Source organism: Bombina bombina, chromosome 4, assembly GCF_027579735.1.
Source record: "Bombina bombina isolate aBomBom1 chromosome 4, aBomBom1.pri, whole genome shotgun sequence".
Lineage (NCBI taxonomy): Eukaryota > Metazoa > Chordata > Amphibia > Anura > Bombinatoridae > Bombina > Bombina bombina.
This window is the reverse complement of record NC_069502.1, coordinates 873,846,651-873,861,650: the sequence shown is the minus strand read 5'-3', so window position 1 is coordinate 873,861,650 and position 15,000 is coordinate 873,846,651. Positions and strand designations below refer to the sequence as shown.

Here is a 15,000-nt window from a genome sequence, read left to right as displayed (position 1 = left end):
GTAGAACCTTTCTCCCAAAAACAGCCTCCGAAGAAGCAAAAGTGTCAAATTTGTAAAATTTCGAAAAAGTGTGAAGTGAAGACCAAGTCGCAGCCTTGCAAATCTGTTCAACAGAGGCCTCATTCTTAAAGGCCCAGGTGGAAGCCACAGCTCTAGTGGAATGAGCTGTAATTCTTTCAGGGGGCTGCTGTCCAGCAGTCTCATAGGCTAAACGTATTATGCTACGAAGCCAAAAGGAGAGAGAGGTTGCCGAAGCTTTTTGACCTCTCCTCTGTCCAGAGTAAACGACAAACAGGGAAGAAGTTTGACGAAAATCTTTATTTGCCTGTAAATAGAATTTCAGGGCACGGACTACATCCAGATTATGCAAAAGTCGTTCCTTCCTTGAAGAAGGATTAGGACATAAAGAAGGAACAACAATCTCCTGATTGATATTCCTGTTAGAGACTACCTTAGGTAAAAACCCAGGTTTAGTACGCAGAACTACCTTGTCTGAATGGAAAATCAGATAAGGAGAATCACAGTGTAAGGCAGACAATTCCGAGACTCTTCGAGCCGAGGAAATAGCCATCAAAAATAGAACTTTCCAAGACAAAAGTTTAATATCAACGGAATGAAGGGGTTCAAACGGAACTCCTTGAAGAACTTTAAGAACCAAGTTTAAGCTCCACGGAGGAGCAACAGTTTTAAACACAGGCTTAATCCTAGCTAAAGCTTGACAAAATGCCTGGACGTCTGGAACTTCTGCCAGACGCTTGTGCAAAAGAATAGACAGAGCAGAAATCTGTCCCTTTAAAGAACTAGCTGATAAGCCTTTTTCCAAGCCCTCTTGGAGAAAAGACAATATCCTCGGAATCCTAACCTTACTCCATGAGTAACTCTTGGATTCGCACCAATACAGGTATTTACGCCATATCTTATGGTAGATTTTTCTGGTAACAGGCTTTCGTGCCTGTATCAAGGTATCAATAACTGACTCGGAGAAGCCACGCTTTGATAGGATCAAGCGTTCAATCTCCACGCAGTCAGTCTCAGAGAAATTAGACTTGGATGATTGAAAGGACCTTGTATTAGAAGGTCTTTCCTCAAAGGTAGAGTCCATGGAGGACAGGACGACATGACCACTAGGTCTGCATACCAGGTCCTGCGTGGCCACGCAGGCGCTATCAGAATCACCGATGCTCTCTCCTGTTTGATCTTGGCAATCAGTCGAGGGAGCATAGGAAACGGTGGAAACACATAAGCCATGTTGAAAAACCAAGGAGCTGCTAGAGCATCTATCAGCTTCGCTCCCGGATCCCTGGACCTCGAACCGTAAAGAGGAAGTTTGGCATTCCAGATCTGGTTTGCCCCAACGATGAACCAGTTGAGCAAATACCTCTGGATGGAGTTCCCACTCTCCCGGATGAAAAGTCTGACGACTTAGAAAGTCCGCCTCCCAGTTCTCCACTCCTGGGATGTGGATCGCTGACAAGTGGCAAGAGTGAGACTCTGCCCAGCGAATTATCTTTGAGACTTCCAACATCGCTAGGGAGCTCCTGGTTCCCCCTTGATGATTGATGAAAGCCACAGTCGTGATGTTGTCCGACTGAAATCTGATGAACCTCAGTGTTGCTAGCTGAGGCCAAGCTAGAAGAGCGTTGAATATTGCCCTTAGCTCCAGGATATTTATGGGGAGGAGTTTCTCCTCCTGAGTCCAGGGTCCCTGAGCCTTCAGGGAATTCCAGACTGCGCCCCAGCCTAGGAGGCTGGCATCTGTTGTTACAATCGTCCAATCTGGCCTGCGAAAGGTCATGCCCCTTGACAGGTTGACCCGAGATAACCACCAGATAAGAGAATCTCTGGTCTCTTGATCCAGATTTAGTAGAGGGGACAAATCTGAGTAATCCCCATTCCACTGACTTAGCATGCACTATGTCCATTGCCGCTACCATTAAGCCGATTACTTCCATGCATTGAGCCACTGACGGGCGTGGAATGGAATGAAGGACCCGGCAAGCAATTAAGAGTTTTGATAACCTGGCCTCCGTCAGGTAAATTTTCATTTTTACAGAATCTATCAGAGTCCCTAGGAAGGAGACTCTTGTGAGTGGTGATAGAGAACTCTTTTCCACGTTCACCTTCCACCCGTGCGACCTTAGAAATGCCAGAACTATCTCTGTATGAGACTTGGCAATTTGCAAGCTTGGCGCCTGTATCAGGATGTCGTCTAGATACGGAGCCACCGCTATGCCTCGCGGTCTTAGAACCGCCAAAAGAGAGCCCAGCACCTTTGTAAAGATTCTCGGGGCCGTAGCCAACCCGAAGGGAAGAGCTACAAACTGGTAATGCCTGTCTAGGAAGGCAAATCTTAGGAACCGATGATGATCTTTGTGAATCGGTATGTGAAGATAGGCATCTTTTAAATCCACCGTGGTCATGTACTGACCCTCTTGGATCATGGGTAGAATAGTCCGAATAGTTTCCATTTTGAATGATGGAACTCTTAGGAATTTGTTTAAAATCTTTAGGTCCAATATTGGCCTGAAGGTACCCTCTTTCTTGGGAACCACGAATAGATTTGAGTAAAATCCCTGTCCTTGTTCTGTCCGCGGAACTGGGTGGATCACTCCCATTACTAGGAGGTCATGTACGCAACATAGGAATGCCTCTTTCTTTATTTGGTTTTCTGATAACCTTGAAAGATGAAATCTCCCTAGAGGAGGAGAAGCCTTGAAGTCCAGAAGATATCCCTGAGATATGATCTCCAACGCCCAGGGATCCTGGACATCTCTTGCCCACTCCTGGGCGAAGAGAGAAAGTCTGCCCCCCACTAGATCCGTTTCCGGATAGGGGGCCCTCCCTTCATGCTGTCTTAGGGGCAGTAGCAGGTTTTCTGGCCTGCTTGCCCTTGTTCCAGGCCTGGTTAGTTTTCCAGGCTTGTCTGTAGCGAGCAACGGTTCCTTCCTGTTTTGGGACGGAGGAAGTTGACGTTGCTCCTGCCTTGAAGTTTCGAAAGGCACGAAAATTAGACTGTTTGGCCTTTGATTTGGCCTTGTCCTGAGGAAGGGTATGACCCTTACCTCCCGTAATGTCAGCGATAATTTATTTCAAGCCGGGCCCGAATAAGGTTTGCCCCTTGAAAGGAATGTTAAGTAATTTAGATTTAGAAGTCACATCAGCTGACCAGGATTTAAGCCATAACGCTCTGCGCGCTTGAATGGCAAAACCGGAATTCTTAGCCGTTAGTTTAGTTAAATGTACAATGGCATCAGAAACAAATGCATTTGCTAGCTTAAGTGCTTTAAGCTTGTCCATAATTTCATCCAATGGGGCTGAGTGAATGGCCTCTTCTAGAGACTCAAACCAAAATGCCGCAGCAGCAGTGACAGGCGCAATGCATGCAAGGGGCTGTAAAATAAAACCTTGTTGAACAAACATTTTCTTAAGGTAGCCCTCCAATTTTTTATCCATTGGATCCGAAAAAGCACAACTATCTTCCACCGGGATAGTGGTACGCTTAGCTAAAGTAGAAACTGCTCCCTCCACCTTAGGGACCGTCTGCCATAAGTCCCGTGTAGTGGCGTCTATTGGAAACATTTTTCTAAATATAGGAGGAGGGGAAAAGGGCACACCAGGTCTATCCCACTCCTTGCTAATAATTTCTGTAAGCCTTTTAGGAATAGGAAAAACGTCGGTACACACCGGTACTGCATAGTATCTATCCAGCCTACATAATTTCTCTGGAATCGCAACTGTGTTACAGTCATTCAGAGCCGCTAAAACCTCCCCTAGCAATACACGGAGGTTCTCGAGCTTAAATTTAAAATTAGAGATCTCTGAATCCGGTTTCCCTGGATCAGATCCGTCACCTACAGAATGAAGCTCTCCGTCCTCATGTTCTGCAAACTGTGACGCAGTATCGGACATGGCTCTCGAAACACCAGCGCGCTCTATTCTTACCCCAGAGCGGTCGCGCTTGCCTCTTAATTCTGGCAATTTAGATAATACTTCTGTCAGGGTATTATTCATAATATTAGCCATGTCTTGTAATGTGATTTGTATGGCCGTCCCTGATGCACTTGGCGCCACAATATCACGCGCCTCCTGAGCGGGAGGCGAAGGTACTGACACGTGAGGAGAGTTAGTCGGCATAACTTCCCCCTCGTTGTCTGGTGATAATTCCTTTATAAATAAAGACTGACCTTTATTATTTAAAGTAAAATCAATACATTTGGTACACAAATTTCTGTGGGGCTCCACAGTGGCCTTTAAACATAGTGAACAAACAGGTTCATCTGTGTCAGACATGTTTAAACAGACTAGCAATAAGACTAGCAGAGTTGGAAAACACTGTAAATAATTTTACAAGCAATAAAGAAAAACGACACTGTGCCTTTAAGAAGCACAGAAAAGTGTCACAGTTGAAATAACAATGAACCAAATCAGTTATGGCAATTAAAATTTTACAGTAAATGTATTAAGTTAGCAGAGCATTGCACCCACTTGCAAATGGATGATTAACCCCTTAAAATCCAAACGGTTTTTATAAGCAAAAAACGTTTATTAATACAGTCAAAAAACCACTGTCACAGGTCTGCTGTGACTGATTACCTCCCTCAAAATGACTTTTGAAGTCCCTTAAGCTGTCTGGAGACGATCCGTGTCAAGCAGAATGAATTAAGGAAGACAGAGCCTAAATTTTTGCTGCGTCAAAAGAGCGCCAAAATAGGCCCCTCCTACTCAATATAACAATATTGGGAGTTTCAGTTAACGGTTTCTATGCATAAATAATATCAGCCGTGTGGAAAAATGTTATGCCCCAACAAGTTTATCACCAAAGTACCTCACAAAACGATTAAAACATGCCAGCAAAATCGTTTTAAACATCCCTTTCTTAAGGAACATGTATCTCTATAGAAAAGCCTGACAGTCATCCTACTGCATTAAAGGCTTATAACATCACTTCAGTATTAATAGCATTTTCTCAGTCAAATTCCATTACTTAGAAAATTACTTTACTGTATATATGTAAAACAGCCTGTTAACAGTCGCTCTCACTGTATTAAAGGCTCTTACTTACATTACATCGGTATCAGCAGTATTTTCTTAGTCAATTCCATTCCTTAGAAAAATAATCTACTGCACATACCTTGTTTGCAGGGTTTCCCGCACGCCATTCCCTTCTGAAAGTTACCTCACTCCTCAGAATATGCGAGAACAGCCAGTGGATCTTAGTTACTGCCGCTAAGATCATAGAAAAACGCAGGCAGATTCTTCTTCCAAATACTGCCTGAGAATAAACAACACACTCCGGTGTCATTTTAAAATAACAAACTTTTGATTGAAGAATAAACTAAGTATAAAAACACCACAGCCCTCTCACAACTTCCTATCTGTTAAGTTGCAAGAGAATGACTGAATATGACATGTGAGGGGAGGAGCTATGTAGCAGCTCTGCTGGGTGATCCTCTTGCAATTTCCTGTTAGGGAGAGAATATATTCCATAAGTAATGGATGATCCGTGGACTGAACACACTTAACAAGAGAAATGCTAAATACCGCTCCCCTTCTAATCTAGCCCAAAATGTCAAAATCGCAAAATTTTACCATTACTTAATATGTGCTAATCACCTGTAGCCGTATTTATAGGAACTTCATCCTCCTCAGTCTTCACCTGATCACACGTATACAGATCTTCTTTTATCTCAACTTTCACTACATCAGTGTTCTCTTCGTCTGCACAAATAAAGCAGATAAAAAATTTATATCACATGATCAAGTTTTTATAACTTTACAATAAAACAGTTTGTGTATTTCCCAGACAATAGCACTAAATACTCACACTGTGGTACCTTTCTTCTATTATTTTACTTATCTGACATCTTTTTAGCTAAAAGGGAAGTTTAGGCACAATATACATTAACACTTACCTGTAAATCTTGTGTGTTAGACACATTACACGTGCACACTGACCTATAATCTGTATCCCCCAGACAGAACATATGAGCACACTCACCTGAACTGATACTGTCACTGGTTTCAAGATCCGGAGCTTTCAGCTGATGCTTCAGATGTAGATCTTCTGTTATCTCAACTTTCACTATAGCAATGTTATCTGCGCCTGTACAAATAAAGCAGATCCAGTTTTTATATCACATGATCTTGTTTTTATATCACATGATCTAGTTTTTATATCACATGATCTAGTCGTTAAAACTTTACCATAAAACAGTTTGTGTATTTCTCAGGCAGACAATAGCCCCAGATACTCACACTGTGGTACTTTCCCTTTAACTTGTCTGTTACTTATCTTAAATTTTTTTAGCTGAAAGGGAATTTTAGATACAACATACAGACACACCAATTTTCCCTTGTAGGCTGCAGGGTTTTGCGACTGTGCAGTAAATACTATAACCCCCCACTCAAATGTAATTGGAGTTGCTCATGAGCAGAAGTAGGGAGGTAGGGAGGAGTGAACGAATAAGACATTTAGGTGCAAGACATAGTGTGGGAAGTTTAGGAGGGGGCCACCGGAAATGTGAGAAACTTCACCTGCTCGTCAGTCTGTAGCTTGTGATTGAAGTTCAGACTGCAGCAGTGATGTCTTGTGGACTCTCACTATCTTATGGGGGGGGGGGGGGGAAGACCTTTCTATCCCTTTAAATGTATTAAAAAATAATTATATTTATATATATATATATATATATATATATATATATATATATTTAGCCAGGAAAAAATGCACTCTCAGGACTTTCACAAACAAGTTACTTTTATTTCTGTAACGTTTTCGGAGGTATTGCCTCCTTCATCAGCATAGTTAAAATACAAACAAATCAACTCTTAAATAGTGACATACTCACTTCAAACCACTCCAAACAATTACATTCACTGGCGCCAAATTATCAGTGTTGGACCGCATACTGCGTTCCAAGTGTGCTACTTGCCGGAAGTTGTGCGCCAGAGCACTTCCGGTTGTCAAGTTTAAGCCCGTGAACACTTGGCTTAACATATAATAATTTCACAATCAAAGAAAAAATAATGTGATGTATTGTGTGTTAATAGTTCCTTTAAACTGAATAATAATGTGCAAGACAAGTGTGCATATATAGTGAATAATTAACGTGACGGCCGCCCATCGTCATGGCAACCTAACAAACAATACAATGTATCCTTGTCATAAAACAGGGAAAAAGGCTAACTGTAACAATCTTCGAAAGTGTATCACAGAGTATGTTAATACAGGTATTATATCCTGCTAAAGCACATATGTTAGAAAGTAAATAGATCTAAGGATCCACTTGAAAATAAAGCAAGGTAATGTGCTGCAATGTGCAAGTCTCACTGTGTTATGTTACATAGCGGACACCAGGCTAGTCTACATCTTATTTTCATGTTCTCAGTATCAAATGAGGAGTCTCATGTTGAATTGCTTAACTGCAATGTGATGCCCTTGATGTATAAATAACTGTTATGCTTAAAACAATTATGTAAAAGAGATGTCCCTATTGTCATGGATTAATTAAATGCATGCTATTCGCACAATTGGGCCAATGTCTTACTTAAATTTTGTTGTATTTCTTAATGGGGAATTGTACATCGTTATCACCCCTTTAATGTAAGGGGGCCATACAATATAAGCATACTCTACTTTCTTATTGAGACTAGCAGCATTCCCATTTTGTCACCACTCTGGATACCATTCACTCAGACTATATTTGAACATATTGCTAAAGAAGATTGAAAAAAACATATAAAAACAATTGTTATAACGGTCTTTCCATTCACTGCAGTATTATCCCAAACAGGGATTGACCTAGCTCCGAAAGTCCAAGATTCGCATATAAAATTTACAAGGAGTGCCAAGTGCTTTTCTTCAGAATCTCTACAACATGGCTTGCTCTTTGTTTGATTCTGTCTGTTCTTCCGTATCTGTGGTCACATCCTTTTCTCATAGATTGAAATGGCCTGTAGATCGAATGTCTTGTATGTACTGTAATATCATGGTTATTCAGCAATCCAATCGTTATTTGTGTTATGATGTTCCTTATTGGTCCTCGTCTGGTAATATCTTCTCCTTCCTGATATACTTTAGGGCCAGATTTCCAACTTAGGAAATATGTAATGACATATAGGTTATGTGTGTAAAAAAACCTGGTAACTCCAAGGAACCACTATCCGACTTCCACATAGGTATTAGAAATGTCAAAGACTCCTAAACCTAGTGCTGTATGCCAACATGGTTAGGAGGTCCCCTATATTAAGGCACGCAAACCATAAGGCCCACAGAGTCATGATAGTCTAGGTACCGTACCCTAAGATTGTATCACACCTTATAGCCACATTACATTAAAGCCTTAAAGTCAGGGGTAGTGTTGAGCCCACCTGGGTATATGGTACCCAGTCGGTACATCCACTGGGCTTCCCTTTGTAGGAGTATTTTACCTCTGTCACCTCCCCTATCCAGTGGGGGTACATGATCAATAAGTGTGTATCTTATTGATGCCACCGAATGTTTGTGTTCTGCACAGTGTCTCGCTACTGGTTGGTCCGAATCCCCGGACTTGAGAGCCGACCTTATGGCATGGCGATGATTGGCCATCCTTTCCCTCAGGGTGCCTGTCGTCTTACCAACATAGTAACGAGAACACGGGCACACCAAAAGGTAAATAACAAACGTTGTCGTGCAAGTGATCGAATGACGTATACCAAACTGCCTATTGGTATGGGGGTGGTGAAATTTTTGGTACTTATAAGTCCATTACAGGTGGTGCACCCTAGGCATCGATAGGATCCTATGATGTTTACATGTGTCCTGGGTTTATAGCTTGCCTTCAAGTCAGTCCTGACCAATAAGTCTCGCAAATTTGTGCCCCTCCTGTAGCCAACCATAGGTGTGAGATGTTTGCTAAAGTGTAGTTTTGGGTCAGTGGAGACGATAGGCCAGTGTGTCCTTAGAGAAAGTCCAGCATTTCTGGTACTAGGGGAAAATGTAGTAGCCAGTATCAATTTGTCATCATTGGTCCGTCCCGGTTCTTTAGCAAGTAATTGTGCCTGAGTCATTTGTGACACTTCCTTTGTCATCTGACTGATGTGTTGTGTCTTGTAACCCCTTTCTGCAAATTTTGCACCCATTTCAGACAACTGGGAGGCTCCCAAACTAGGATCAGAATTATTCCTCACTGTTCTGATAAGCTGCGATTTCAGTATGCCTTTCAATAGTGCTGGAGGATGACAGCTATCTGACCTCAGTAGAGAGTTCCTATCTGTAGGTTTACTAAATAGTGTACATCCCAAGCCCTCTGTAGTTTTATACACCTTGAGATCAAGAAAGTTGATGGATTGTAAATCGGTCAAAATTTTAAACCTAACCGTGGTCTGTGTACTGTTAAATAGCTCAAACCACTCATGTAGGTCATCCATGCCCCCTCTCCAGATTAGAAAAATATCATCGATGTACCTACGGTAGAAAATTATGGATGAGTCGCATTTACCCCATAGGTAAAGGTTCTCAAAATGGGACATGAAGATATTTGCGTAGGAGGGGGCCATGGATGACCCCATGGCTGTTCCTGCTATCTGTAGAAAGAATTGGTTTTCAAATCTAAAATAATTCTTGTGCAAACAGAATTCAACAAGAGATAATAAGTACTCAATTGGTGGTCCCTCATAGAGGGGGTTGTTCATGAGATGTGCCCTGACAGCTTCTAGTCCCTCCCTATGGGGAATGATTGTGTATAGGCTGTTCACGTCCATAGTGACCAAAATATCACCAGGCTGGACGTGAACAGCCCCCAACAACCTAATAAATTCGCTGGTGTCCAACAAATATGATCGTGTTTCTCTGACAACCGGCTGTAATAGCAGATCAATAAACTGCGACACCGGTTGGCACAAGGAATCCACTGCCGACACAATCGGACGACCCGGAGGTGTCTTGGCATTTTTATGTACCTTTGGAATAGTGTATAGTATGGGTATCCTGGGATAAAGAGTAGTGCAATACTTTTTAATATGTTCTGAAATGAAACCCTGTTCACAACCCATACTGATCAGATTATCCAATTGCTTTTTATATGTACCTGTTGGGTCACAATTCAAAGCCATGTAGGTAGATGTGTCTGAGAGTTGATTTACGATGTCTTTTTTGTAAAAATCGTAATCAAGAAGGACTATGGCACCTCCCTTGTCCGCTGGTCTAATGGTAAGGGAGGTGTCATCCTGTAGCGTTTTAATAGCCTTTCATTCTATTGGTGTGAGATTATGTTTCCATGTGATGTGTTCTCTGTCCTTATCCAGGTCTTGAGAGACCATACGGATAAAGGTTTTGGTACTGGCGCTACAGTTTATCGGTTCAAATGTACTTTGTATGTGACACTTGCGTTCAATCAAAGTTTTAGTGTTTTCTGGTACAGTATTCTGAAAAAACTCTTTAAGCTTTAAGGTTCTGCAAAATTTGTGAACATCTACCAAAACATTTCACCACCCCCATACCAATAGGCAGTTTGGTATACGTCATTCGATCACTTGCACGACAACGTTTGTTATTTACCTTTTGGTGTGCCCGTGTTCTCGTTACTATGTTGGTAAGACGACAGGCACCCTGAGGGAAAGGATGGCCAATCATCGCCATGCCATAAGGTCGGCTCTCAAGTCCGGGGATTCGGACCAACCAGTAGCGAGACACTATGCAGAACACAAACATTCGGTGGCATCAATAAGATACACACTTATTGATCATGTACCCCCACTGGATAGGGGAGGTGACAGAGGTAAAATACTCCTACAAAGGGAAGCCCAGTGGATGTACCGACTGGGTACCATATACCCAGGTGGGCTCAACACTACCCCTGACTTTAAGGCTTTAATGTAATGTGGCTATAAGGTGTGATACAATCTTAGGGTACGGTACCTAGACTATCATGACTCTGTGGGCCTTATGGTTTGCGTGCCTTAATATAGGGGACCTCCTAACCATGTTGGCATACAGCACTAGGTTTAGGAGTCTTTGGCATTTCTAATACCTAGTGGTTCCTTGGAGTTACCAGGTTTTTTTACACACATAACCTATATGTCATTACATATTTCCTAAGTTGGAAATCTGGCCCTAAAGTATATCAGGAAGGAGAAGATATTACCAGACGAGGACCAATAAGGAACATCATAACACAAATAACGATTGGATTGCTGAATAACCATGATATTACAGTACATACAAGACATGCGATCTACAGGCCATTTCAATCTATGAGAAAAGGATGTGACCACAGATACGGAAGAACAGACAGAATCAAACAAAGAGCAAGCCATGTTGTAGAGATTCTGAAGAAAAGCACTTGGCGCTCCTTGTAAATTTTATATGCGAATCTTGGACTTTCGGAGCTAGGTCAATCCCTGTTTGGGATAATACTGCAGTGAATGGAAAGACCGTTATAACAATTGTTTTTATATGTTTTTTTCAATCTTCTTTAGCAATATGTTCAAATATAGTCTGAGTGAATGGTATCCAGAGTGGTGACAAAATGGGAATGCTGCTAGTCTCAATAAGAAAGTAGAGTATGCTTATATTGTATGGCCCCCTTACATTAAAGGGGTGATAACGATGTACAATTCCCCATTAAGAAATACAACAAAATTTAAGTAAGACATTGGCCCAATTGTGCGAATAGCATGCATTTAATTAATCCATGACAATAGGGACATCTCTTTTACATAATTGTTTTAAGCATAACAGTTATTTATACATCAAGGGCATCACATCGCAGTTAAGCAATTCAACATGAGACTCCTCATTTGATACTGAGAACATGAAAATAAGATGTAGACTAGCCTGGTGTCCGCTATGTAACATAACACAGTGAGACTTGCACATTGCAGCACATTACCTTGCTTTATTTTCAAGTGGATCCTTAGATCTATTTACTTTCTAACATATGTGCTTTAGCAGGATATAATACCTGTATTAACATACTCTGTGATTCACTTTCGAAGATTGTTACAGTTAGCCTTTTTCCCTGTTTTATGACAAGGATACATTGTATTGTTTGTTAGGTTGCCATGACGATGGGCGGCCGTCACGTTAATTATTCACTATATATGCACACTTGTCTTGCACATTATTATTCAGTTTAAAGGAACTATTAACACACAATACATCACATTATTTTTTCTTTGATTGTGAAATTATTATATGTTAAGCCAAGTGTTCACGGGCTTAAACTTGACAACCGGAAGTGCTTTGGCGCACAACTTCCGGCACGTAGCACACTTGGAACGCAGTATGCGGTCCAACACTGATAATTTGGCGCCAGTGAATGTAATTGTTTGGAGTGGTTTGAAGTGAGTATGTCACTATTTAAGAGTTGGTTTGTTTGTATTTTAACTATGCTGATGAAGGAGGCAAGACCTCCGAAAACGTTACAGAAATAAAAGTAACTTGTTTGTGAAAGTCCTGAGAGTGCATTTTTTCCTGGCTAAATATTATTTACAAAATTGCACCCAGGCAGTTTTCCTTTGTGGGCGAGATCTGGTGTTTTGGATACCTATATATATATATATATATATATATATATATATATATATATATATATATATATATACTGTATATAGCTTCGCAATAACAGCAAACAAACAGGATTTCTTCAAAGTAAGTCAAATTTATTGACGAGACATTGAGGAAGGGGAGGTTTAAATTTTGACTCACTTTGAAGAAATCCTGTTTGTTTGCTGTTATTGCAAAGCTATAATATTTACACAGAACATTCAGGTGGTTGGCCTCAGGAGGGCGGATTCACATCAGGTGTGGATATATATACTGTATATTTTATATATATATATATATATATATATATATACACACATACATACACATACACACACACACCTCTTATAAAACTATGTTCATTTCAAAATCTCAATGCCACTACTGCATTTGAGCTTCATTGCCCAACCCCCCCTGTAGACAGACTCCCATGAATTATTCCCACATTGGCTCTGAGTGGCTTCATGCACGAAATGCAACACCAGCAGAGCTTTCAGACAGGTAAGTATTGTCCTTAGTCATAAAAAAGTAAAAGAACTATTAAAATTATATAATAATAATAAAACAATGTATATCCTTTTTACTGCAAAGAAAATATGTAATCTTTAAAATACACCACAAATAGAACAAAAGAATAATTTGGCTTACAGTGTCCTCCTTTAAATCTTAACAGATGGGTTAATAGTTTTAGCTAATTTATCTTTGAGCTCCCCTCCCTCACATTCTATGTACAGATTGGTTCTTTTAAGGTGGATTTTCAGTTTTGAACAGTGAGCATACTAGGTAGTTAAAGAAAAAGTCTAGTCAAAACTAAACTTTCAAGATTCAGATAGAGCAAGCTATTTTTAACAACTTTCTAATTTACTCATATTAGCAATTTGTCTTCGTTCGCTTGGTATCTTGAAAAAGAAAAATGTAAGCTTAGGAGCAATGCCATTTGTATGTCAGCACCTGGGTAGCGCTTGACAATTGGTGGCTACATTTAGTTACCAAGAGAACAAAGAAAAAATGATAATAGGAGTAAATTAGAAAGTTGCTTAAAATTGCATGCTCTATCTGAATCATGAAAGTTTAATTTTGACTAGACTATCCCTTTAAGATATTTATATTATTATGTATATAGAAATATATATTTATATTTAGCTATAAGATAAAGATTAGAAAGGAATACATGCTAAATTATTACCAAGTAACTGAGCTTAATCAGTGCTAAAACCACCTTAATGGAATAAATCTGGGCAGGCTACCCAGTCTCAGAGACATGAAACCCCAAAAATTGTATTTTATGATTCAGACAGAGCATAACATTTTACAACTACAATTTACGACTATCAACAAATTTGCTTCATTCTCTTTGTATCCTTTGTTGATGGAGCAGCACTTGACTACTGGGAGCTAGCTGGACAGAGCAGGTGAGCAAATGTGTGCCATCACCTATCAGCAGCTAGCTCTCAGCTCCTAAACATACCTAGGTATTCTTTTCAAAAGATACCTTTCAAAAGATACCAAGAGAATGAAACAGATTAGATAGTAGAAATACATTTGACAGATGTTTAAAGGGACATTCCAGCCAAAATTGGAATCCACACTGATGCATTTCAAATTTGAATATAAGCATTTTTGTAATATACATGTAGCTATTTCAAAAGTGTATTTAAGTATGCACCGTGCACCAGCATTTTTAACACAGCACTTGCTTAGAGAGCCTAGGTGCTTGTACCATCTGGTAATGACTCAATTTGTTAATTGCTGACATAATACAAGCCCCACTGCTGATCTGAGCAGCTGCAGTATTTAAAATGCTGGTGAACTGACAATATCTAGCTGTGCTTCACATTCACGAGCAGAGAAAATTGTTGATACTAAAACAGTGATAACTTTTACTATAAGAAGTTTTTTTCAGAAGTTTTTTTGCTATATCTGCATATTAGTTTGTGATTGGTTAGCAAGACTTGTTTTGTGCTGGGGACAGGGAATCAGTGAAAAGAAAAAACATAAAACGATACCCTGTAGAATCATTTGACAAAATAAAGCTGCCGTTTTCATTGCAAAATGATTCTCAGATAGGAAGATACATTATCATACAGTTTACAGTTTGTGTTTAATGTCTCTTTAACTACTTCATTTCCAAATCCATCCTTACAAGAGAGGTTTAACCCCAAGTTGTCTGTAACACATAAGCTATAAAGAGACACACTGATGACTTCCGTGACACTCCAGAGCATGTGCAGCAGTAAGAGCAGAGATAAAAGGAACAGCATATACATAATGTATTGCAGTGTCAGCCAACTTCTAACACATGGGGGCCACAGATCAGTCATTTAGAAGCTTTAAGGGTGTACATCAATATTTTAGAAGCCTTAAGGGCCACATTTAAATATATGGCTACACACAAATTATAAATATATTTCATAACGACATCCCGTGGCACAGAGCCTGATGTAGGTGAGGTTGACTGGTACACTCTGTCTGCTGTT

At 40.3% G+C, this 15,000-nt stretch overlaps 1 protein-coding gene across 1 annotated transcript in view; it reads right to left on the bottom strand.

Annotated features, from left to right (window-relative positions):
* Positions 1 to 15,000, bottom strand: part of LOC128658034 (oocyte zinc finger protein XlCOF6.1-like) — a 71,440-nt gene that overhangs the window by 46,299 nt on the left and 10,141 nt on the right. The window contains exons 3-4 of the mRNA XM_053712481.1: positions 5,999 to 6,103; positions 5,614 to 5,718 (exon numbers count right to left, since the gene is read on the bottom strand). Coding sequence (XP_053568456.1) covers positions 5,614 to 5,718; positions 5,999 to 6,103 — 210 coding nt within the window. The remainder of the gene's footprint in view (positions 1 to 5,613; positions 5,719 to 5,998; positions 6,104 to 15,000) is intronic.